Consider the following 21,052-nt stretch of genomic DNA (forward strand, 5'->3'; position numbering starts at 1 on the left):
TGCCCGTATTCCCTAGGCTCAGGATAGAAATGAAAAGGAAGACATGTCACTAATCCAAGTGCCTGAATAAATAACAATCCTTCAAAGGACTGACAGGAAAGCATCAGGGCCCAAAATGCTGAAATCAATGTGATGGAGTTCTGCATCTCCTCAAGCCAAGGAGTTTGTTCGTCACTGATATCTTTAAATTGAACTGGAAAAATTCACCAGATGAGAGATGGCACAGGGTGCATCTAAGCAGAAAGCCATTGACCTAAGAGACAGTTAAGAGGTAACATTAGAAATATGTGGAAGATTTTGGAATATTAGAACCACATAATGAAAAAGAAACGGCACAGTGATCTTAGAACTGGACTTTCTTGTTTAAAATTTTGGAAGATATGACTTCAGACAGAATTTTATTACATGGGTGAAATCGATCTACACTTTGCAAAAAGCACAAAAAATTGTTAATGGAGCATTAACCAAATCTTGTGAGATACAAAAAGGGACAAGGTAAGGATGCCCTTTGCCCCACTGCTGAGGGCATTTGCTGAGGATTTGGTGGTAATTTTGGAAGATTCTTTGGAGGGAATAGAAATACTAATGAAAAATTAAAGAAATTGGGCATTTTAGTGGGTTTTAAGATCAATAATCAAAAGACAAAGATGTTAACAAAAAATATGAAAATGGAAGATCAAGTAGAATTGATGGGAACAACAGGTTTTAAGATTGAGAAAAAAGTAAAATACTTGGGTATAACTATGATCAATATGAACTGCATGTTATTTCAAAATAATTATGTTAAAAGGGCCCGCGGTGGCTCAGTGGTTAAGACGCTGAGCCAGAGGACCATTACGGTTGGCACCTCAGCAGTTCAAAATCCGAGAGCGCAAGCCACGTGACGGGGTGAGCTCCTGTCAACTAGTCCCAGTTCCTGTTAACCTAGCAGTTTGAAAGCATGTAAATGCAAGTAGATAAATCCTCTTTTGGGCGTGATGGGCAGTAATTAAATTTAAATAATAAATAAATTAAATAAATTTAAAAAGGTACCACTTTGGTGGGAAAAATAACAGGGACATGAAAGGAGCCTCGTAGGGCGTTTACCGGGCAACTGTGACGTCACCGGCAAATCCTTTCAGTACAGAACTCCTTGGTAGATTCTTCTGACACACACAAAAAAATTAAGATATGGAATGAAATTAAGAAGGATATGTTAAAATGGGAGTTTTATTGTAAACCACCCAGAGTCCCCCTCTTTGGGGGGAGATGGGCAGTGATAGAAATTTGAATAATAAATAAATAAATAAACCTTCACTGTTGCGGAGAATTTCTGTGATAAAAATGAATGTTTTGCCTAGAATGATGTTTTTGTTTCAAACAGTACCTATTTTGACAACTGATGTACCATTTAAGCAATGGCAGAAAGAGAGATCTAGGTTTGTACGGAAAAAAGCCACAGGTTAAATATAAAATTGTCCAAGATGCAAAGAAAAGAGGAGGATTCGGTCTGCCTGATTTGAAACTGTACACTGCAGCCTGCTGTTTCGTTTGGTTTGGATGTGGGTGTTGCTGAGAAATAAGAGAATTTTAGATGTTGATCAGCATGTCCCGAGGTTTGGATGGCATGGATATTTGTGGTACGATAAAGTTATGATTAATGTAGATTTTAAAATGCTAGAAGTGCCATATTGAGAATATAGCAGAGATACAAACCCAGACTGGGCCCGAAAAAACCCTTTATGGTTCTTGGCACAAGAAACATTTTATGGAAGAGCCGCAGCAGGCAAAGACTAATCGATAACACGTTGAGAGCTATTAGAACATGAGCAAGGGGAATACAAAATGACGTCGAGAGAGCAATTGACGGCAGAGGGAAATAGTTGTCAATGTTTTTCATATTTACAGTTATCAGAAAGGTTTATTTTTTAATTTATTTTTATTTATTTTCCATCCCGCCTTTATTATTTTTATAAATAACTCAAGGTGGCAAACATACCTAATACTCCTTCCTCCTCCTATTTTCCCCACAACAGCAGCCCTGTAAGGAGAGTTGGGCTGAGAGGGAGTGACTGGCCCAAGGTCACCCAGCCGGCTTTCATGCCTAAGGCGGGACTAGAACTCTCAGTCTCCTGGTTCCTAGCCCGTTGCCTTAACCACTAGACGACATCAGAAGTGTCGGTTTCTATTAGGAATGACCGTTCAAGGAATGGCAGTTCAAGGTAGATAAAAGGACCTATGGTATTGAACAACATAAGGCAGAATTTGAACCTGAATTATATATAAATGATGAACATGTAATTGCTAAATTGTATAAACAGGTTAAAACATGTATGATAAAATGGGCAAGAATTTTGGTCATAATATACAGATGGAGCAATCGGAACATGTGGGGTTGAAATGACTGAAATTCACGTTACGTTATAATCTAAAAGAGAACTTTTATAAAGTCATGTACCGTTGGTATTTGACACCAGAAAAATTACCAGAAATGTATAAAGGTACTTCAATTTATTTTGGAAATGTGGATAACATGAAGGGTCATTTTATCATGTTTGGTGGACTTGTAAGAAAGCTAGAAAATGTTGGATTCGAATAAATACAGTGATACAGAGAATTTTAAAGATCAATATCCAACTGAAACCAGAACACTTTCTGTTGGGACTCATGGATAGACAGCTGGAAAAGAGTCATGGAAGATTGTTTCTGTATATGGTAACTGCAGCAAGACTATTATATGCACAAAGATGAAAGGACTCTGAAATACCTACAACACAGGAATGGTTGGTGAAGATGACAGAATTTGCAGAGATGGCCAAATTGACTTGCTTGATTAGAGACGGGACAATATCTACACTTATTAGGGCCTGGAAACCCCTTATGGACTTTTTGCTGAAAAGAGAACAAAATAAACTTGAGATCAATGGGTTTGAAGATAAGAAAGGATAACTAGGATGTTACCTTAGAGAGAGATAGGCTAAAATATAACTGCATTTAGAACTGCTGTTAAGAAGATCGGAAGCTACTTCTTTATTACTTTTTATTTTTTCATTTTCTCTTTATACTTCTTTCTTATTCACTTATTACTTTATTTTTTGATCTCCCCTTCAAAACTTGTATTGGTTTTACTCTGATAAAAATTCTTTAATAAGATTACAACAACAATAAAAAAAAGTTGATGGCATCTCACTACAAAATGTCTTCCTGAATCCTCTGATTGGAGAGTAGCAAACCCTTACCCAGAGAGGCCACGTTCCTACAATTTTCCAGCGTGACTTCCCACTGCAGCGCTTTTTGGTGAGGATCCAGCTGAGACCACTCCTCCTCGGAGAAACACACAGCCACCTCCTCGAAGGACACAAGGCCCTCCTGCAGAAGAAAAAAGAGAACAGAGCAGGCCCAGGAGGATTTGCAAGATCTGTCCTATTGTTCACAATTCCCAAATTCAGGCAGCTTTTATCAACTTGATTGATTCTGCAGGACTTTGTGCCATTCAGTGAAAGTAAGCCCACTTTCCTTCTAGATCGATCCATCCATCCATCCATCATCAAAAGACTCCTAGTGTCTGGAGAGAATCAACTGGCAGATGGGCCTTGGAAACCCACCTATCAGTGACTCCAATCCTTCCTCTGTTTGCAGAAGGAAATGGGTGGGGGATTCTTTCTAGCATTGCAGCAAATGGCTTGTGGTGTCCCCAGAAGGAGCAATTCTGTCCATGCTCGACACCTGCATGAAAGTGCTGGGAGAGCTCAGCCAGGGATTTGTGTGGGCTGCCATCCATGTCCAGAGAGAGACAACCCAGTTTCTGCTCCTCCTCAGATTGCAAGGAAGCTGCTAGTAGTCCAACCCATTGGCTGAACGGGAGATAAAAAGGCGGAGAAAATTTCCTGGGAAGGACAATTCCGAGCCTTTGCGGCCTTTGCATTTTGCAGCCTCAGCCTCCAAATCCAAGCACAGATCAGAGGATTAGAAATTACTTTTCAAGCCAAGTACCTTGAATCGGTGCTCTTTCAGAACAATTTTTACTTAGAAACTATTCTATCTGGCCATCTTCATTGGATTTTAATAGTCTGCCTTATCTTTTAATCTCATAGGCTTATTTTTCTTATCACTGGTTGTAAACAAGGCTTTTTAAAAATGGTCATATACTAGTGTGAGTATTTCGTTCTTTTGAGCAGCCTTGCACAATTCCAAGTCAAAGAATTAGAAAAACAATGGGTCTCTGGTTCGCAGTTGCTACTGCTGTGATAATGTTATTCCTATCTCTTGAAGGACTTTTAAAAAAATTAGTTATTGTAAGCTAATAGTAAAAGAGTAAGTATCAGAAAGAGAGCTAAATAGTGGTCTTTAAAAAAAAGTTTCTACTAAGAATCTCAGTATAGAAATTACAACCCATTGTATCCCAACAACAGACTTCAGAGGAGCCTAAGCTGACTGAGAGCAACTAGAATCTTCTATTCCCCATTCCAGGTTGCTCAGGAACACAAAACTAACCCAGCCAAAACAAGAGGGAAAAATGGAAGGGGACAGTGCTACGTACACCACCTTGACTTTCTGAAGGAAAGGGAGAATACAAATCTAATTTCCTGCTCTTACTGGAGTTGGAGGTTCAAGCACTGTTCCAGCTCCACCATAGGGAACAGTCAACTTCATTCTATTCTTCCCTGTGAGGGAGACAGAATTTTAAAATGCATGATTAACGAAATAGGAGGAGGTATTCTACAGAAGAGAAGACATAGAAAAGATGAGACAGCTGGGATCTCTCTGGGGAATGGGAGGAGCTTGTATTACCTCCTGAGGTGTCCTGATTTGGATCTTCCTGAGAGAAACTCCTGAAAAACAGCTCCTGAGGGGGACTTGATCGATTCCTCCTTCCCTCAGCATCTCTGATCTCCACAGCAAAGGGCTTGAAAGAGTAGGCAGGAGAAAAGAAGAATAATTAACAGACACCACACAACATGAAGTGGATTCTTGTTCTCTGAACACAACTTTGAAGCCCAAATGTCCAGCGGTGAGGCTGAAAAGTAAGAAAGGAGCGGCTATCCCAAATCTATCTTCTAGAATGGATAGCGGAACAAGGTCCTACAAGAACGAGTGAAACATCTGCACATATTATGAATGCCAGAGAACTCTGGTAGGGAGGGGTTATCATTGTTTATTCCATTCAAACCCCTTCCAGGCTCCCAACATGAAGGTCTCTCTGGGTGCGGGAGTGTGGAGCAGAAAGCTGGTCTCTGCCTCGCACTCCCGCACCCAGCTCTCCATCTGCAGGGGCAGGAGGGCCAGGAACTGCTTCAGGACAACCAGGTCCAGCATCTGGGCTTTTGTGTGCTTTTCCGGTCTCAACCATCGACTGCAAACGTAGTGGAGTCAGCTGCAAAGTCCTCGGGGACCCTCAGCCTCCTGATACCGGATGCTCCTGAAGTCCCAGGGCTGACCTTCTGAACAGATGGTTTCCTCCTCCAGGATCTCCTGCCCAGTTCTTCCCACACCTGCCAGGCTGAACAGCAGAAGGGCCTTTTCCAGTTAATGCACTTCCTGAAGGTTGGGTCTCCATTCTTTCTCTGTCCTGTAAGGCAACTCCAAATGAGTCCAAGGAATCTTGTGGATCTCCAAGCACATTTTCATTCACATTCATAGGACTGTTCCTGTAGCCGCAGAAATGGCCACAGCAGGCCATTCAGCCCTCTTTGCCCGAGAGATAATTTTGTCCATAAGTGAAGATGTTCAGTGTATCAGAAATAGAAAAGAAAATCAATACCAAGAATTAGAAAGTGGTAGATCTAACCATTGAACAACACTCATCCCCATGAAAGGAAGTATTTTTCTGAGCCGGTACAGGATTGCAGGGGCATTGAGCAGATAGGTCAAACCCCAAACAGGTTAACAAACCATGAAAGTTCAGTTCACATAAAGTGAAATGCCAATTAAATGACCCTGCCTTAGGATGTTCCAGTTCCCTTTCTTCAGGGTTTGCTTTGGAAGAGCCAAGGCATGCTATTACACGCAGGCAGGTTCACACAACATGCCCTAAGCCCAGACAGCTCCACCAGCCGCAGGGGCTGAGTTCACATAAGACACAGGGCTTGAAAGAAGGTAGCGTAGGATGACGTCCTGGTTCACTCACCCTCCTAAGACATGTTGAACTGCAGAGGATCCAACCCCCTTTTAGCCTCATCCAGCACATGGTGAGAATGGAGGCACAATCTTTTGCATCTCCTTCCTTGCAAAGCTTTTCTTCTTTCCTGCTTGAGATTTGCAATGCAAACTCTCCCCCTCCCCCACTCAGGGGCTTTTCCCATGAAATGAGGAGTAAAGGGCTCCCCCAGATCCCCTCCTCCTTCCTGGGCATCCTGGATTTGTTGCTGGGGGCAACACAGCTGGTCTGGAGCTCTTCTTTCCCCCTGGCTGTTATGTGCATGGAAAGGGGTGGCAGGGGAATATGGGATCTGGGCTCTCCCCCTCCCAGGACTCAGAAGATTGAACCTGGATTAGGACTTTGCAGGTATCTCTTCCTTCTCCAGCGTGAGTATCCTCTGCCTCCCTTTGCACAGGAAGAGGCTCCCCACTCACCCAGGGACACAGTCTGGGTCTCTTCCCTGCAAGTCTTTCCTGCTGCCTTTGTAACCTCCTCCGAAGCACAATGGGTTAAAGTGAGAGAGTGCATCATCCTAGAGAGGCAAGACTTAGTGATGTTACTCCCTTCTCACTTGCCTCTGGAAGCCACCTGTGGCATTTGCCCTCCAGTGGCCCAATGCTGAAGCTGCAGAGGGAGCCCCCTGGTGGATTCTATTTTGCTAACACTTCAGAAGATAAATCAAGATTCAGAAGGATCTTGGCAGACTTGAGCATTGGGCCCTATCCCAACAAGATGAAGTTCAGTGGTGTGAAATGTAAGGTCCTACACTTAGGCAGGAAAAACCAGGTGCACAAGTACAAGATAGGGAGTACCTGGCTCAACAGTAGTGCCTATGAGAGAGATCTACTGTAGGTGTCCTGGTGGACCACCGCTTAAGAGGGTCAGCAGTGCGCTGCAACTGCCAAAAAAGCCAACGCAGTCCTGGGGAGCATCAACACAGGGATAGGATCAAGATCACAGGAAGTGATAGTAGCACACTATATACCACAGTGGTGAGGCCACAATTGGAATACTGCATCCAGTCACCACAATACAAAAGAAGACGCTAAGATCCTAGAAAGGGTTCAGAGAAGACATTGATTGATTGATTGATTGATCATATGGCAGCACATCATACATATTACAAATATATTTTAAAAATTGGGAATATAAAAAAAGTATACAGAAAATGTACATTGGTCATAGGGCAATTATAGCTAAAAACAAACATTAAGATTACAAAATATAGTCTTTTGCAGCATCAGTTGCCATCAGGAAATCAGCAAAGCATGTCTACATCATAATCTGTTAAAACTTTCTCCAGGATTTGGCATTTAGCCCTACTAATGCCCTCAATATTAATCTGGCAAATCCTGATACGAGGTCCAAGTTTTCTTGTGAATTGGCCCTGAAAAGAGCCTTTGTTATTTCCCTGTAACATAGTGAAGATGACAAACAGAGATGTGCCCTACCCAGGAGATCCACAGGTTTATCTGGCTGCCTCGTATATGATAGGCCACTTAGCCTCTCCAAAAGTCTTTGGAGGCCCAGGGACACCATGTGGAGGCAGTCTATCAATTGTCCCCCCAGAGAAGACAACAAAGATGATAAGGGGTCTGGAGACTAAAACCTATGAAGAAGACTAAAGGAACTAGGGATCTTTAGCTTAACGAAGAGAAGACTGAGGGAAGACATGATACAGTCTTCCAATACTTGAAGGGCTGCCACAGGGGAAAAGGCATCGATTTATTCTCAGTGGGTGGAAGCTTGTGAGAGGGAAATCCAACCTGGAAACAAGGAGGAATTTCCTGACAGTGAGAACTATTAAGCAGTGGAACAGCTTGCCTCCCAGAGTTGTGGTGAATTGGCTGAAGTGGAGACGTCGGATGGGGCAAAGAGCCTCAGCTTGGAGTCAGGGCAAGAAAACAAGGAACACAAAGCTAGATGCCACCAACAAAACCCTCCGCCTTCTGAGCGCTGAAGCTGTTCACGAGAGACAGCAGGCACCTAGCCACTTACTCACAAGCAACACAACACAGCACAGGACTTCCCAGTTTTGGAGCTTGCAACTGATGAGTTCACACACTTTCCTGAACACACTTTCCTAAGCACGACACAAAAGTTTTCCATGACGTTCATTAGTTTCCTACAATTTAAAAAAAACATGCTTTCCCCATTGCTTTCCCCATGTATTCAATAGTAAAGGGAAGGAGGAGAAGGAGAAGGAGAGGGAAGAGTCCCAAGTTAAGGAGGACACACGCTCTTTCACCCAAGTCCCAACAAGCACAGCCCGCTGGGGCATGGACAGTCTTCAATCCCTCCCAGGCAGCTGGGAAAGCAGACAAACCAAGGTGAGCACTTCTCACTTACAGTCACCAGCTGTTTTACAGTGGCAGAGGAGAGAGGTTCTTCCATATGGCATGAAAATAGCACTCACACACACTTCAAACCAGGAAAAGTGGCAGACAACAAAGAGCCTCCATAAAATCGGAGGGCAACAAGACGCCTTTGTAGTAGCCGCTTCAGGACACAGAGCCTCACGGTTTGTTTCCGAAAGTCCATGGGTGCACAACCAGACTCAGTGGGCTTAGTGAAAGGTGCAGGGGCTCATTATCAATAAGCCAATGATGCTCATTTATAGTCCCAAGGGCCAAGAAGGCAGAAAGAGCAGAAAACAAAGACAGCATGTGCTGGAACTGAGAGGTGCACTAAAGGGGCCATTCCCTTGGGACTTGGACTCCATCGACCTATGCCATTGTTGCTGAAATGCATTCTGCGGTTGCCTCCCGTGGTGGTTGTGCCCACTGGGGACAAAGATGCTAAATTGGCTGAAACCAGAAAGCCCAAGAAGGGTCTCCAGTTCTCAAGCGGTGGTCAGTCTGCAGAAACTGAGGGAATAAACGAGCAACTAGAAAAACAGGATTATGCCTAGCCTGGATGAAGAAAGGAGATGAAGGGGAAGGCAAGAGGGCAATTGGATGGAGAGGATCAAGGAGGTTACAGGATAGTCCTTGGAAGCGAAAGAATTTAGTGAAGCAATAGCCAAATAAATGTAATAGGTTGAAGGTTGCACTTACCTTGAGCAGCTCATCCCAGTTCCAGCCAAGTTTGAAAAGAACAAAGGCTTTCTGCAGCTTGGCGTTTTTTCTTGCCTTCAGAATGGTTTTTTGCCCTGCTGTGTGCTTTAATCTCTCTCCCGGCTTTCTCTAGCCTCCATCGCCAAAGGCAGAGCAGCCACTTCTGAAGGGTTTCCTCCGCCTCCTTCCCGCAACCTGTTCTATACCGAGAACTGCGTTTCCCCCACCTGCTCTGCACACAGAATCCACCAGGGGGCTCCCTCTGCACAGAGAAGGGAACACCAAGAGCTTCGGCATTGGGCGGCTGGAGGGTGGGAAGGGAGTGACTCTTCCCTGTCTAGGACGCTGCACTCTCTCCCTTTAACCCTTTGAGCGTCGCAGGCGGTTGCATAAAAGGGATACGGGAAAGTCTTGTACAGAGAGTCTTGTAAGGAGGAGGTTCAGACGTGCCCTGGGTGAGTGGGGCACCTCTTCCCGTTGGAAGGAAGGAAGGAAGGAAGAGACACGTGCGAAGTCCTCATCCAGGTTCAATCTTTTGAGTCCTGGGAGAGGGAGAGCTCGGATCCCATGGTCCCCTGCCGCCCTTTCCATGCACGTAACAGGCAGCGGGGAAAGCAGAGCTCCAGACCAGCGGTATTGCCCCCGCCCCCCAGGAAGATATCCAGGATCCCCAGGAAGGAGGAGGGGATCTGGGGGAGCCCTTCACGCCCCATTTCCTGGGAAAATCCCGGAAGGAGGGGGAGGGGGAGAGTTTGCATTGCAAATCTCAAGCAGGAAAGAGGAAAAGCTTCGCAAGGAAGGCGATGCAAAAGATTGTGCCTCCATTCTCACCACGTGCTGGATGAAAATAACAGAGGGTTGGATCCTCTGCAGTTCAACATGTCTTAGGAGGGTGAGTGAACCAGGACGTCATCCTCCGCTACCTTCTTTCAAGCCCTGTGTCTTATGTGAACTCAGCCCCTGCGGCTGGTGGAGCTGTTTGAGCTTAGGGTATGTTTTGTGAACCTGCCTGCGTGTAATAGCGTGCCTTGGCTCTTCCAAAGCAAACCCTGAAGAAAGGGAACTAAACATCCTAAGGCAGGGTCATTTAATTGGCATTTCATTTGATGAGAACTGAACTTTCATGGTTTGTTAACCTGTTTGGGGCTTGGAATGTTGTGTAAATCCTTCTTGTAGGTAGATGTAGATCTAGGTATTTATTAAGCAAGCCCTTCCATCTGAGAAAAAAGAAATAGAATGCTCCGAGATGCATTTCTTGGGTATTCCAAGTCCTTGATGGAAGTTAATCCCATATATTGCACCACACAGATAAACACACAAACATGCACAGGACCTATCTGCTCAATGCCATTGCAACCTATACCAGTTCAGAAAAACTTTCCTTCCCTGGGGATCAGTGTTGTTCAATGGTTAAACCTACCACTTTCTAATTCTTGGTATTTATTTTCTTTTCCATTTCTGATATACTGAACATCCCCCTTTACAGAGACAATTATCTCTTGGGCAAAGAGGGCTGAATGGCCTGCTGTGGCCATTCCAGCAACTACAGGAACAGTCCTATGAATTTGATTGAAAAGGTGTTTGGAGATCCACAAGATTCCTTAGACCCATTTGAAGTTGTGCTAGAGGAAAGGGAAAGAATGGAGACACATCCTTCAGGAAGTGAATTAACTGGAAAAGGCCCTCCTGCTGTTCAGCCTGGGAGCTGTGGGGAGTTCTGGGCAAGAACTGGGCAGGAGATCCTGGAGGAGGAAACCATCCGTTCAGAAGGTCAGCCCTGGGACTTCAGGAGCATCCGATATCAGGAGGCTGAGGGTCCCCGAGGACTTTGCAGCCGACTCCACTACTTTTGCAGTCGATGGTTGAGACCGGAAAAGCACACAAAAGCGCAGATGCTGGACCTGGTTGTCCTGGAACAGTTCCTGGCCCTCCTGCCCCTGCAGATGGAGAGCTGGGTGCGTGAGTGTGGGGCAGAGACCAGCTCCCAGGCGGTGGCCCTGGTGGAAGGCTTCCTCCTGAGCCAGGCGGAGGAGCGGAAGGAGCAGGTCGAGTTGCAGGTGAGAGACCTTCATGAGGAAGGGGTTTGAATACAATTGTCATGTTCACCGTTTCAATGTTCCTGGTACATCGTAACGTTTTGCATGTCATTTCCCTGATTCGCGTTTGATCTTGGCTGGGAGGAGGATTCCACTGTGCAGAGGTGTAATCTCTTGGCTGCTAGTTTGGAATGTGTTTGGGTTATCTCATGTGTTCAAGGTTACTTTCCAAGGATCAGTGGGTGACGGTTACCAGCACCTGGGAGGGGGGTGGTTGCTACGGCCGGGCGAGGGGAGGGATTACGTTTCGAGCCGAGGGGTTTTAGTTTGTATTTGGCGCGCTTTTGCTCATTCTCAGCTTTCTCTGTATTTGCATACTATTCTTTCAATAAATCAGAAATCATTATGTATCTACTTGTGAGTCTGTCAGAATAGGCAATCATTACATAAAGCTGAGAATTCCAAAAAAAAATTTTCCGTTAACAACCTTCCAGAGTAATCTGTGAGGAGTTTAAGTTAGTGATGACTGAGCCTACCCCTCACTCGGGGGAAAGTGTGTATTCGAGTACGGGGGAACCGGATTCCACGGTAAGGAAGGTGGGAAAAGCCCCCACGCCAGAGTCGGAGGACTTATCGGAGGCTTCGAGCCCCAGCCCAGCAGAAGGGAAAGCTGTGAAATCCATGGTGGTTAAAAAAGCGGAAGAGCCACCAGAGGTTCCGACGACGTGGGGTGAGGAACAGAGAAACCTACCCGGAACGTCAAAGACGGTGGGGAAGCAGAGGTATCCGCTGTCCCCGAATGTGGTCAGAATTGACAGGAGAGGATCAGAAGACTCAGAGAGCCCTGAGAGGTCCCAGGGGTGGGAAGCTAGAATTCAAGCCCTGGAAGACCTGATGTTGAAAATGTGGTGGGGCCAGGGCAGAGGGGGAAGGGAGCTTCGCTCCAGACAGTCGTCCCCGTCTCTCTCTCCCCCCCCCTGCCATGAGGAAGAAGGATCGTAGGAGGCATCGGGCGGGCTCGCCATCCCGCAGTCCCAGACGTGCGTCCCCATCGCCCCCACGGCACTTAGAAGACAGAGGGAGGGGGAAAGACAGAGAAGGGAAGAGAAACCCCAGAGTCAGAGTTTCGAGTTCCCCTCCCCAAGAAGAAAAATCCCCAGGAGGTGCCCAGGAAAAGGACTGGGCAGGAGGCAAGGAAGAGAAGCCCACAGGGCGCAAGATACAGGGATTTCACTGTCAAGTTTGACAGGGATCCCACGAAGCTGTCATTTTTCTTGACCAATGCAAAAAGCTATATGGAGGAGTTTGGGAGGTTGTTTCCTTCCGAAAGGGCTAAGATAAATGCAGTGGCCACCAAACTCAAGGGGAGGGCAGCTGATTGGTTTATCCAATTAATGGAGATGGAGGCTATGGAATTGGAAGATTTCGAAGATTTCCTATGGGCACTCAAGTTGCATTTCGCTGACCCGCTAGCCAAGGAAAAAGCAAAGGTGGCTTTGAGGGAACTGATCCAGGGAGCGAAGTCCGTTGCAGATTATGCCCTAGAGTTCCAAGTCTTAGCTGCAAAAGTCGATGATTGGTCGCAAACGACCTTAATAGAAATGTTTAAGGATGGACTGAGACCGGAGCTGCTGAGGTGGTCGTTGGGAAGGGCAGATCCCTTTACCCTGTATGACTGGATTCAACTGGCGGGGAGCGTTGAGCAAGCCCACGCTAAGTTTGCACAAAGCAGAAAGGGTCCTAAACAACTGGCTATGATGAGAGCGGCAAGGTCCCCGGCCACCGGGGGAGAACGGGGCGCACAGCCTGGCAGGAGGTGAAGGAAAGCCGTTTTGCAAAGGGGCAATGCCTCCGATGTGGGAAGGAAGGACACCGAGCAGCGGCGTGCCCGAAGGGACAAACCGAGGAGCGGCCGGGAAAAGCGTCAGGGAAATCACCCTCACTGCCCAGGAAGATGAAAGCAGCGGTGGCTGAAACCGAGGGGGAGGACACCCCTTTCTTCGGAGACGAGGGAGAAGCCAATCTGTTCCAGCCGGCGGGAAACGCCTGCCACCTGCCTTAAGGGGCGCCCCTGGGCAGGTGGTTGAGGAGGGGCGCGATCACATTTCGGTGAGTGGCAACTACCCCACGCTGACAGTGAAGGTGAAGTTGGGCTCCCGTACAAAAATGGTGGAGCTGTGAGCGCTGATCGACTCAGGGTGTTCACGTTGTTTAATGCACCCTGATGTGGTGGCTGCTTTGGAGCTACCCAAATTTCCGCTAAAGCGACCCATGATTTTTACCCAGCTGGACGGGACTACGGCGGGGGGAAAGCCAGTCACCCATTCCACGGGCATGGTAGCGTTGCAAATGGGTATCCACCGCGAGGGGCTGCCGTTTGTTGTGGCACTAGTGGGGGGCCTGTTGGTCATCTTGGGGATCCCTTGGTTGGTCCAGCAGAACCCGCACATAAATTGGGTGTATAGGACCTTGACTTTTAAGGATGGGTTTTATCAAGCCCCTGAGGAAGACGACGCTGTGGAAGCTGCTATGGGGAGGGCGGCGGCAGCAACTCTGCGTTTCGTTGCCGGCCTACTAGAGGGGTTGCCGGAGCAATACCAGGATTTTGCAGATGTATTTGGTGAAAAGGAGGCGGACCAACTCCCACCCCATCGAAAGACTGACTGCAATAGAGTTGGTCCCAAATGCCCAACTGCTCAAGCCAAAAATCTATGCTATGACCCAAGCCGAGCTGGCAGCGCTGAGGGAGTTTGTGGACAAGAATTTGGCAAGGCGCTTTATCGAGCCAGCTAATTCGCCAGTGGGTGCACCCGTTTTATTTCGACCAAAGAAGGATGGGACATTGAGACTTCGCACAGATTACCGCGGACTGAATGCGGTCTCGATATTAAATAAATATCCTCTGCCAATAATAAAAGACATGTTAGCACATCTGGCCAAGGGGAAAATCTTCTCTAAGCTGGATCTGAGGGAGGCATATTTCTGTATCTGCATACGGGAAGGGGTTGAGTGGAAAACTGCCTTTAATTGCCCTCTGGGCTCTTTCCAGTACAAAGTGTTGCCATTTGGGTTGGCAGGGGCGCCTGGGGTGTTTATGCAATTGATCAATGAAGTGTTACATGAACATTTGTTCAAAGGGGTACTGGTCTATTTGGATGATGTTTTAATTTACACTGAAACAATGGAAGAACATGAGCGTTTGGTGAGACAGGTGCTCAGCAAACTGAGGAAGGCTGAGCTGTATGCTAAACTATCTAAATGTGAATTCCATAAGACCCTCAACTGGATTATTTGGGGTACAGGATATCTGACAAAGGTATTGAAATGGACTCTGCAAAGATCCAAGCCATTCTGGAGTGGGAGTGCCCGCGTACCCGCAGGCAGCTCCAAAGTTTCCTTGGATTTTCCAATTATTATCGCCAATTCATCCAGGGGTTCGCGGAAATTGCGTTACCCCTCGCTGACTTATTGCGAACAAAGGGTCTGGGGGACACACGCCGGGTGAAGAACCCGGGGGCAGTGCTTAAGTGGACACTGGAATGCCAGCTGGCTTTTGACAAGCTAAAAAGCCTGTTCACAGCTGAGCCTATCCTGCAACACCCTGATCCCACTAAACCTTTTGTGGTTCAAGTGGATGCCTCCGATTTCTCCATTGGAGCGCTGTTGTTGCAGGCAGATGCTACTGGCTGCCTAAAACCCTGTGCATATCTCTCCCGCAAGTTTTCTGAGACAGAACGACGATGGCATGTTTGGGAAAAGGAAGCTTTTGCCGTGAAAACCGCTTTGGAGGCATGGCGCCACCTTTTAGAGGGGGCCAAATGTCCATTTGAGGTTTGGACGGACCATAAAAACCTAGAAGCGCTCAGCATGCCCCGTAAACTCACCCCTAAACAAATCCGTTGGGCTCAGTTTTTCAGCCGCTTTGATTTTAAGTTGAAGTTCATTCCGGGTAAGAAAAACTTCTTGGTTGATGCGCTTTCCCGCCTGCCTCAGGATTCGACCTCAGTACCAGATGTGGTGGGTACAGTATGGACAGAGCCACAGTTAGGTCTACAGGCTGTCACTCGCAGCCAGACCCGTGCGCAGCTCCCCTCAGCTCCAATTTCGCCGGCTGGGAGGAGGCTGTCGCTCCCTTCTCAATTGCAACAACAGTTTCTTTCCGAACTGAAATCTGACACTTGGTTGCAAATGAATAAAGACACTGTTACCTTTGACCAAGGCTTTGCACGGAAGCAAAGCCGTCTCTATGTCCCTGACAGTTTGCGAAGGAGGTCCTCCTCAGGTCCCATGATGATAAAACGGCTGGTCATTTTGGCTTTGTAAAGACCCTGCACCTGGTGCGACGTCAATTTTGGTGGCCTACATTGAGGCATGATGTCAAAGACTATGTTGCATCTTGCCCTGTCTGTGCCATGTCAAAACGGAAGGGGGGAAAGCCGCATGGTTTGTTGCAGCCAGTGGCTAGCCCCGCACGTCCGTGGGAGATCTCAATGGATTTTATAGTCGAATTGCCCCCAAGCCAGAGAAAAACTGTGATTTGGGTTGTGAAAGATTACTTTTCTAAACAAGCTCATTTCATTCCATGTGCCTCTATCCCGTCGGCTCAGCAGTTAGCCCGCCTCTTCCTAGTACACGTGTACAGGCTCCACGGATGCCCCGCCCATTTGGTCACTGACCGCGGGACACAGTTTACTTCCCAGTTTTGGCGGGCATTTTTGAAACTGCTGGGCACCAAACAGGCGCTCTCCACTGCGTCGCATCCTGAGACTGACGGATCTACAGAGGCTCTTAATGCTACTTTGGAACAATATTTGCGAGCTTTTGTTAACTATCAGCAGGACAATTGGGTAGATCTCCTGCCCTTTGCTGAAGTGGCATACAACAACGCTGTGCATCAGAGCACAGGGCACACCCCTTTCCGGACTGTGTTTGGACGGGATTTCGTGCCCATTCCGGATTTGCCTCAACCCACTTCCCCGCCTTCTTCGCCTTCTGACTGGGCGACACACCTGGCTGACTCCTGGCCGGTTATTCAGCAAGCGTTGGCAGACGCTCAATCCACCTACAAGCTGCATGCTGATAAGAAGAGAGTGCTCCAACCTGCCTTCAAAGTTGGTGACAAGGTCTACCTTTCCACCAAGTTCATTAAGTCTCCTCAACCTTCTAAAAAGTTGGCTCCCAAGTTTGTGGGTCCCTTCCCCATTGTTGTGATGATTAACCCTGTCACCTTTAAATTGGACTTGGCTCACAATCTCAGGCGCTTACATCCTGTTTTCCATTGCAGCTTGCTCAAGCCTCACAACCATTCCGATCGCTGGCATGTCCAGTCTCCACCTCCTGCACCCATCATGATTGGCGGACAACAGCATTTCGAGGTGAAGGAAATCCTTGATTCACGCAGGCTTCGCAACACCCTGCAATACGTGGTCCGCTGGAAGCACTTTCCCCATCCGGAGTGGGTGGCTGCCCACAATGTTCACTCCCCTCTCCTAGTTCGCCGCTTCCACGCTGCTTATCCTATGAAACCTGCTCCTTAGTTAGCTGTGGGGGGGCGGTATGTCATGCTTTGGGGGGCAGTATGTCATGTTCACCGTTTCAATGTTCCTGGTACATCGTAACGTTTCTCATGTCATTTCCCTGATTCGTGTTTGATCGTGGCTGGGAGGAGGATTCCACTGTGCAGAGGTGTAATCTCTTGGCTGCTAGTTTGGAATGTGTTTGGGTTATCTCATGTGTTCAAGGTTACTTTCCAAGGATCAGTGGGTGATGGTTACCAGCACCTGGGAGGGGGGTGGTTGCTACGGCCGGGCGAGGGGAGGGATTACGTTTCGAGCCGAGGGGTTTTAGTTTGTATTTGGCGCGCTTTTGCTCATTCTCAGCTTTCTCTGTATTTGCATACTATTCTTTCAATAAATCAGAAATCATTAAGTATCTACTTGTGAGTCTGAGTATGTCAGAATAGGCAATCATTACAACAACAAGCAATGTGTTTGAATTCTTAACCCCTCCCTACCAGAGTTCTCTGGCATTCATGATATGTAGAGATGTTTCACTCATTCTTGTAGGACCTTGTTCCATTATCCATTCTAGAAGATAGATCTGGGACAGCCGTTCCTTTCTTACTTTCCAGCCTCACCGCTGGACGTTGGGGCTTTGAATTTGTGTTCAGAGAACAAGAATCCACTTCATGTTGTGGGGTGTCTGTTAATTCTTCTTTTCTCCTTCCTATTATTTATTTCAAGTCCTTTGCTGTGGAGATCAGAGATGCTGAGGGAAGGAGGAATCGATCAAATCCCCCTCAGGAGCTGTTTTTCAGGAGTTTCTTTCAGGAAGATCCAAATCAGGACACCTCAGGAGGTAATACAAGGTCCTCCCATTCCCCAGAGACATCCCAGCTTCTCTTTGTATTCTCTTCTGTAGAATACCTCCTCCTATTTCATTAATTATGCATTTTAAAATTCTTTCTCCCTCACAGGGAGGAATGAAACGAAGTTGTTGATTCCTTATGGTGGAGCTGAAACAGTGCTTGAACCTCCAACTCAAGTAAGAGCAGGAAATTAGATTTGTATTCTCCCTTTCCTTCAGAAAGTCAAGGTGGTGTACGTAGCGCTGTTGTCAGGGCAGCCACGCTCCAAATAAATCACAGACTCACTTAGATAGTCTAAGGATTTCAGGATTTATTAGAACGGATCGCATGCAAGAAAAAAGATGGGAATACTTGTGCGTTGACAGGTTGCCCTGTTTATACTTTGTTGGCGGGCGTTGTTCTTCTTCACCCTCGAGCTAGGACTCGATGGGTGCTTGAGGCTGTAATGAGTTGGTTGATGGGCGATGCCGGTGCTTTCCTTTGTTTTTCTGCCTTCGTCCGGATCGGATGTGTTCAGTGAGGAAAGGTGGAGATGTTTCCCTAATCTTTTGTTAAGTGTTTAAGTCCTGTCTGATGGGTGTCCCCATTATGTGAGATGTGTGACTGTGTTCCCTGTGAAATGATGTGTTGGTTCCCTTGTCCCTTTTTAATGGTTGTTAATATGATCTGAGGGTCTTCCCTTTTGTGTCGTGATTTCCTTCCAGACATGGGTGCTTTAGGGATTATGCTGTTCTCTTCCTATTATGCATGTTTCCCATTGTGATGCCCATAGGCCTTGCAACGGGGAGCATGACAACTGTCTCCTTCCATTTTTCCCTCTTGTTTGGCTGGGTTAGTTTTGTATTCCTGAGAAACATAGAAGATTCAAGTGAGATTCTTATTAGGAAATATTTTTTAAAACCATTACTTAACTCTCCTTGTGCTAGTTGCTCTCCCTAGATTGCGATAACTAAGTTTTTATAAAAGCTTTGAAGAGACCCATTATCTGGTAGTTCTTTGACTTGGAATTGTACAAGGCTGCTCAAAAAGAACGAAATACTCACACTGGCATATGACCATTTTTAAGAAGCCTTGTTTGCAACCAGTGATAGGAAAAATAAGCCCATGAGATTAAAAGATAAGGCAGACTATTGAAATCCAATGAAGGTGGCCAAACAGAAATGTCTCTAAGTGAAAATTGTTCTGAAAGAGCACAGAATAAAGGCACTTTTGGCTTGCAAAGTAGTTTCTAATCCTCTGATTTGTGCCTGGATTTGGAGGCCAAACAATCCAGCTTTGCAAAGGCTGAAAAAAGCCCTTCCCAGGAAATTTTCTCCGCCTTCTTATCTCCCGTTCAGCCAATGGGTTGGACTACTAGCAGCTTCCTTGCAATCTGAGGAGGAGCAGAAACTGGGTTGTCTCTCTCTGGACATGGATGGCAGCCCACACAAATCCCTGGCTGAGCTCTCCCAGCACTTTCATGCAGGTGTCGAGCATGGACAGGATTGCTTCTTCTGGGGACACCACACGCCATTTGCTGCAATGCTAGAAAGAATCCCCCACCCATTTCCTTCTGCAAACAGAGGAAGGATTGGAGTCACTGATAGGTGGGTTTCCAAGGCCCATCTGCCAGTTGATTCTCTCCAGACACTAGGAGTCTTTTGATGATGGATGGATGGATGGATCGATCTAGAAGGAAAGTGGGCTTACTTTCACTGAATGGCACAAAGTCCTGCAGAATCAATCAAGTTGATAAAAGCTGCCTGAATTTGGGAATTGTGAACAATAGGACAGATCTTGCAAATCCTCCTGGGCCTGCTCTGTTCTCTTTTTCCTTCTGCAGGAGGGCCTTGTGTCCTTCAAGGAGGTGGCTGTGTGTTTCTCCAAGGAGGAGTGGTCTCAGCTGGATCCTCACCAAAAAGCGCTGCATTGGGAAGTCACGCTGGAAAATTGTAGGAATGTGGCCTCTCTGGGTAAGGGTTTGCTACTTTCCAATCAGAAAGTTCAGGAAGACATTTTGTAGTGAGATGCTATCAACTACAGTATTTTTTTTTAATTATTGTAATCTTATTAAAGAATTTTTATCAGAGTAAAACCAATACAAGTTTTGAAGGGGAGATAAAGAAGATAAAGTAATAAGTGAATAAGAAAGAAGTATAAAGAAATGAGTAAACAGAAAATGAAAAAATAAAAATAAAGAAGTAGCTTCCGATCTTGTTAACAGCAGTTCTAAATGCAATTATATTTTAGCCTCTCTCTCTATGGTAACATCCTAGTTATCCTTTCTTATCTTCAAACCCATTGATCTCAAGTTTATTTTGTTCTCTTTTCAGCAAAAAGTCCATAAGGGGTTTCCAGTCCCTAATAAGTGTAGATATTGTCCCGTCTCTAATCAAGCAAGTCAATTTGGCCATCTCTGCAAATTCTGTCATCTTCACCAACCATTCCTGTGTTGTAGGTATTTCAGAGTCCTTTCATCTTTGTGCATATAATAGTCTTGCTGCAGTTACCATATACAGAAACAATCTTCCATGACTCTTTTCCAGCTGTCTATCCATGAGTCCCAACAGAAAGTGTTCTGGTTTCAGTTGGATATTGATCTTTAAAATTCTCTGTATCACTGTATTTATTCGAATCCAACATTTTCTAGCTTTCTTACAAGTCCACCAAACATGATAAAATGTCCCTTCATGTTATCCACATTTCCAAAATAAATTGAAGTACCTTTATACATTTCTGGTAATTTTTCTGGTGTCAAATACCAACGGTACATGACTTTATAAAAGTTCTCTTTTAGATTATAACGTAACGTGAATTTCAGTCATTTCAACCCCACATGTTCCGATTGCTCCATCTGTATATTATGACCAAAATTCTTGCCCATTTTATCATACATGTTTTAACCTGTTTATACAGTTTAGCAATTACATGTTCATCATTTGTATGTAATTCAGGTTCAAATTCTGCCTTATGTTGTTGAGTACCACAGGTCCTTTTATTTACCTTGAACCTTTCTGATAACTGTAAATATGAAAAACATTGACAACTATTTCCCTCTGCCGTCAATTGCTGTCTCGACGTCATTTTGTATTCCCCTTGCTCATGTTCTAATCGCTCTCGACGTGTTATCGATTAGTCTTTGCCTGCTGCTGCTCTTCCATAAAATGCCTCTTGTGCCAAGAACCATAAAGGGTTTTTTCGGGCCCAGTCTGGGTTTGTATCTCTTCCATATTCTCAATATGGGACTTCTAGCATAATGGTTTTTAAAATCTACATTAATCGTAACTTTATAGTACCACAAATATCCATGCCATCCAAACCTCAGGTCATGCTGATCAACATCTAAAATTCTCTTATTTCTCAGCAACACCCACATCCAAACCAAACGAAACAGCAGGCTGCAGTGTACAGTTTCAAATCAGGCAGACCTAATCCTCCTCTTTTCTTTGCATCTTGGACAATTTTATATTTAACCTGTGGCTTTTTTCCATACAAA

General features: G+C 45.9%; 1 protein-coding gene across 1 annotated transcript in view; it reads left to right on the forward strand.

Moving 5' to 3' along the window:
* Window positions 1-21,052, forward strand: part of LOC134489056 (zinc finger protein 91-like) — a 57,206-nt gene that overhangs the window by 32,820 nt on the left and 3,334 nt on the right. Inside the window, exon 7 of the mRNA XM_063291483.1 lies at window positions 15,285-15,288. Coding sequence (XP_063147553.1) covers window positions 15,285-15,288 — 4 coding nt within the window. The remainder of the gene's footprint in view (window positions 1-15,284; window positions 15,289-21,052) is intronic.

This window comes from Candoia aspera, chromosome 2 (assembly GCF_035149785.1).
Source record: "Candoia aspera isolate rCanAsp1 chromosome 2, rCanAsp1.hap2, whole genome shotgun sequence".
In the NCBI taxonomy this organism is placed as follows: Eukaryota; Metazoa; Chordata; class Lepidosauria; order Squamata; family Boidae; genus Candoia; species Candoia aspera.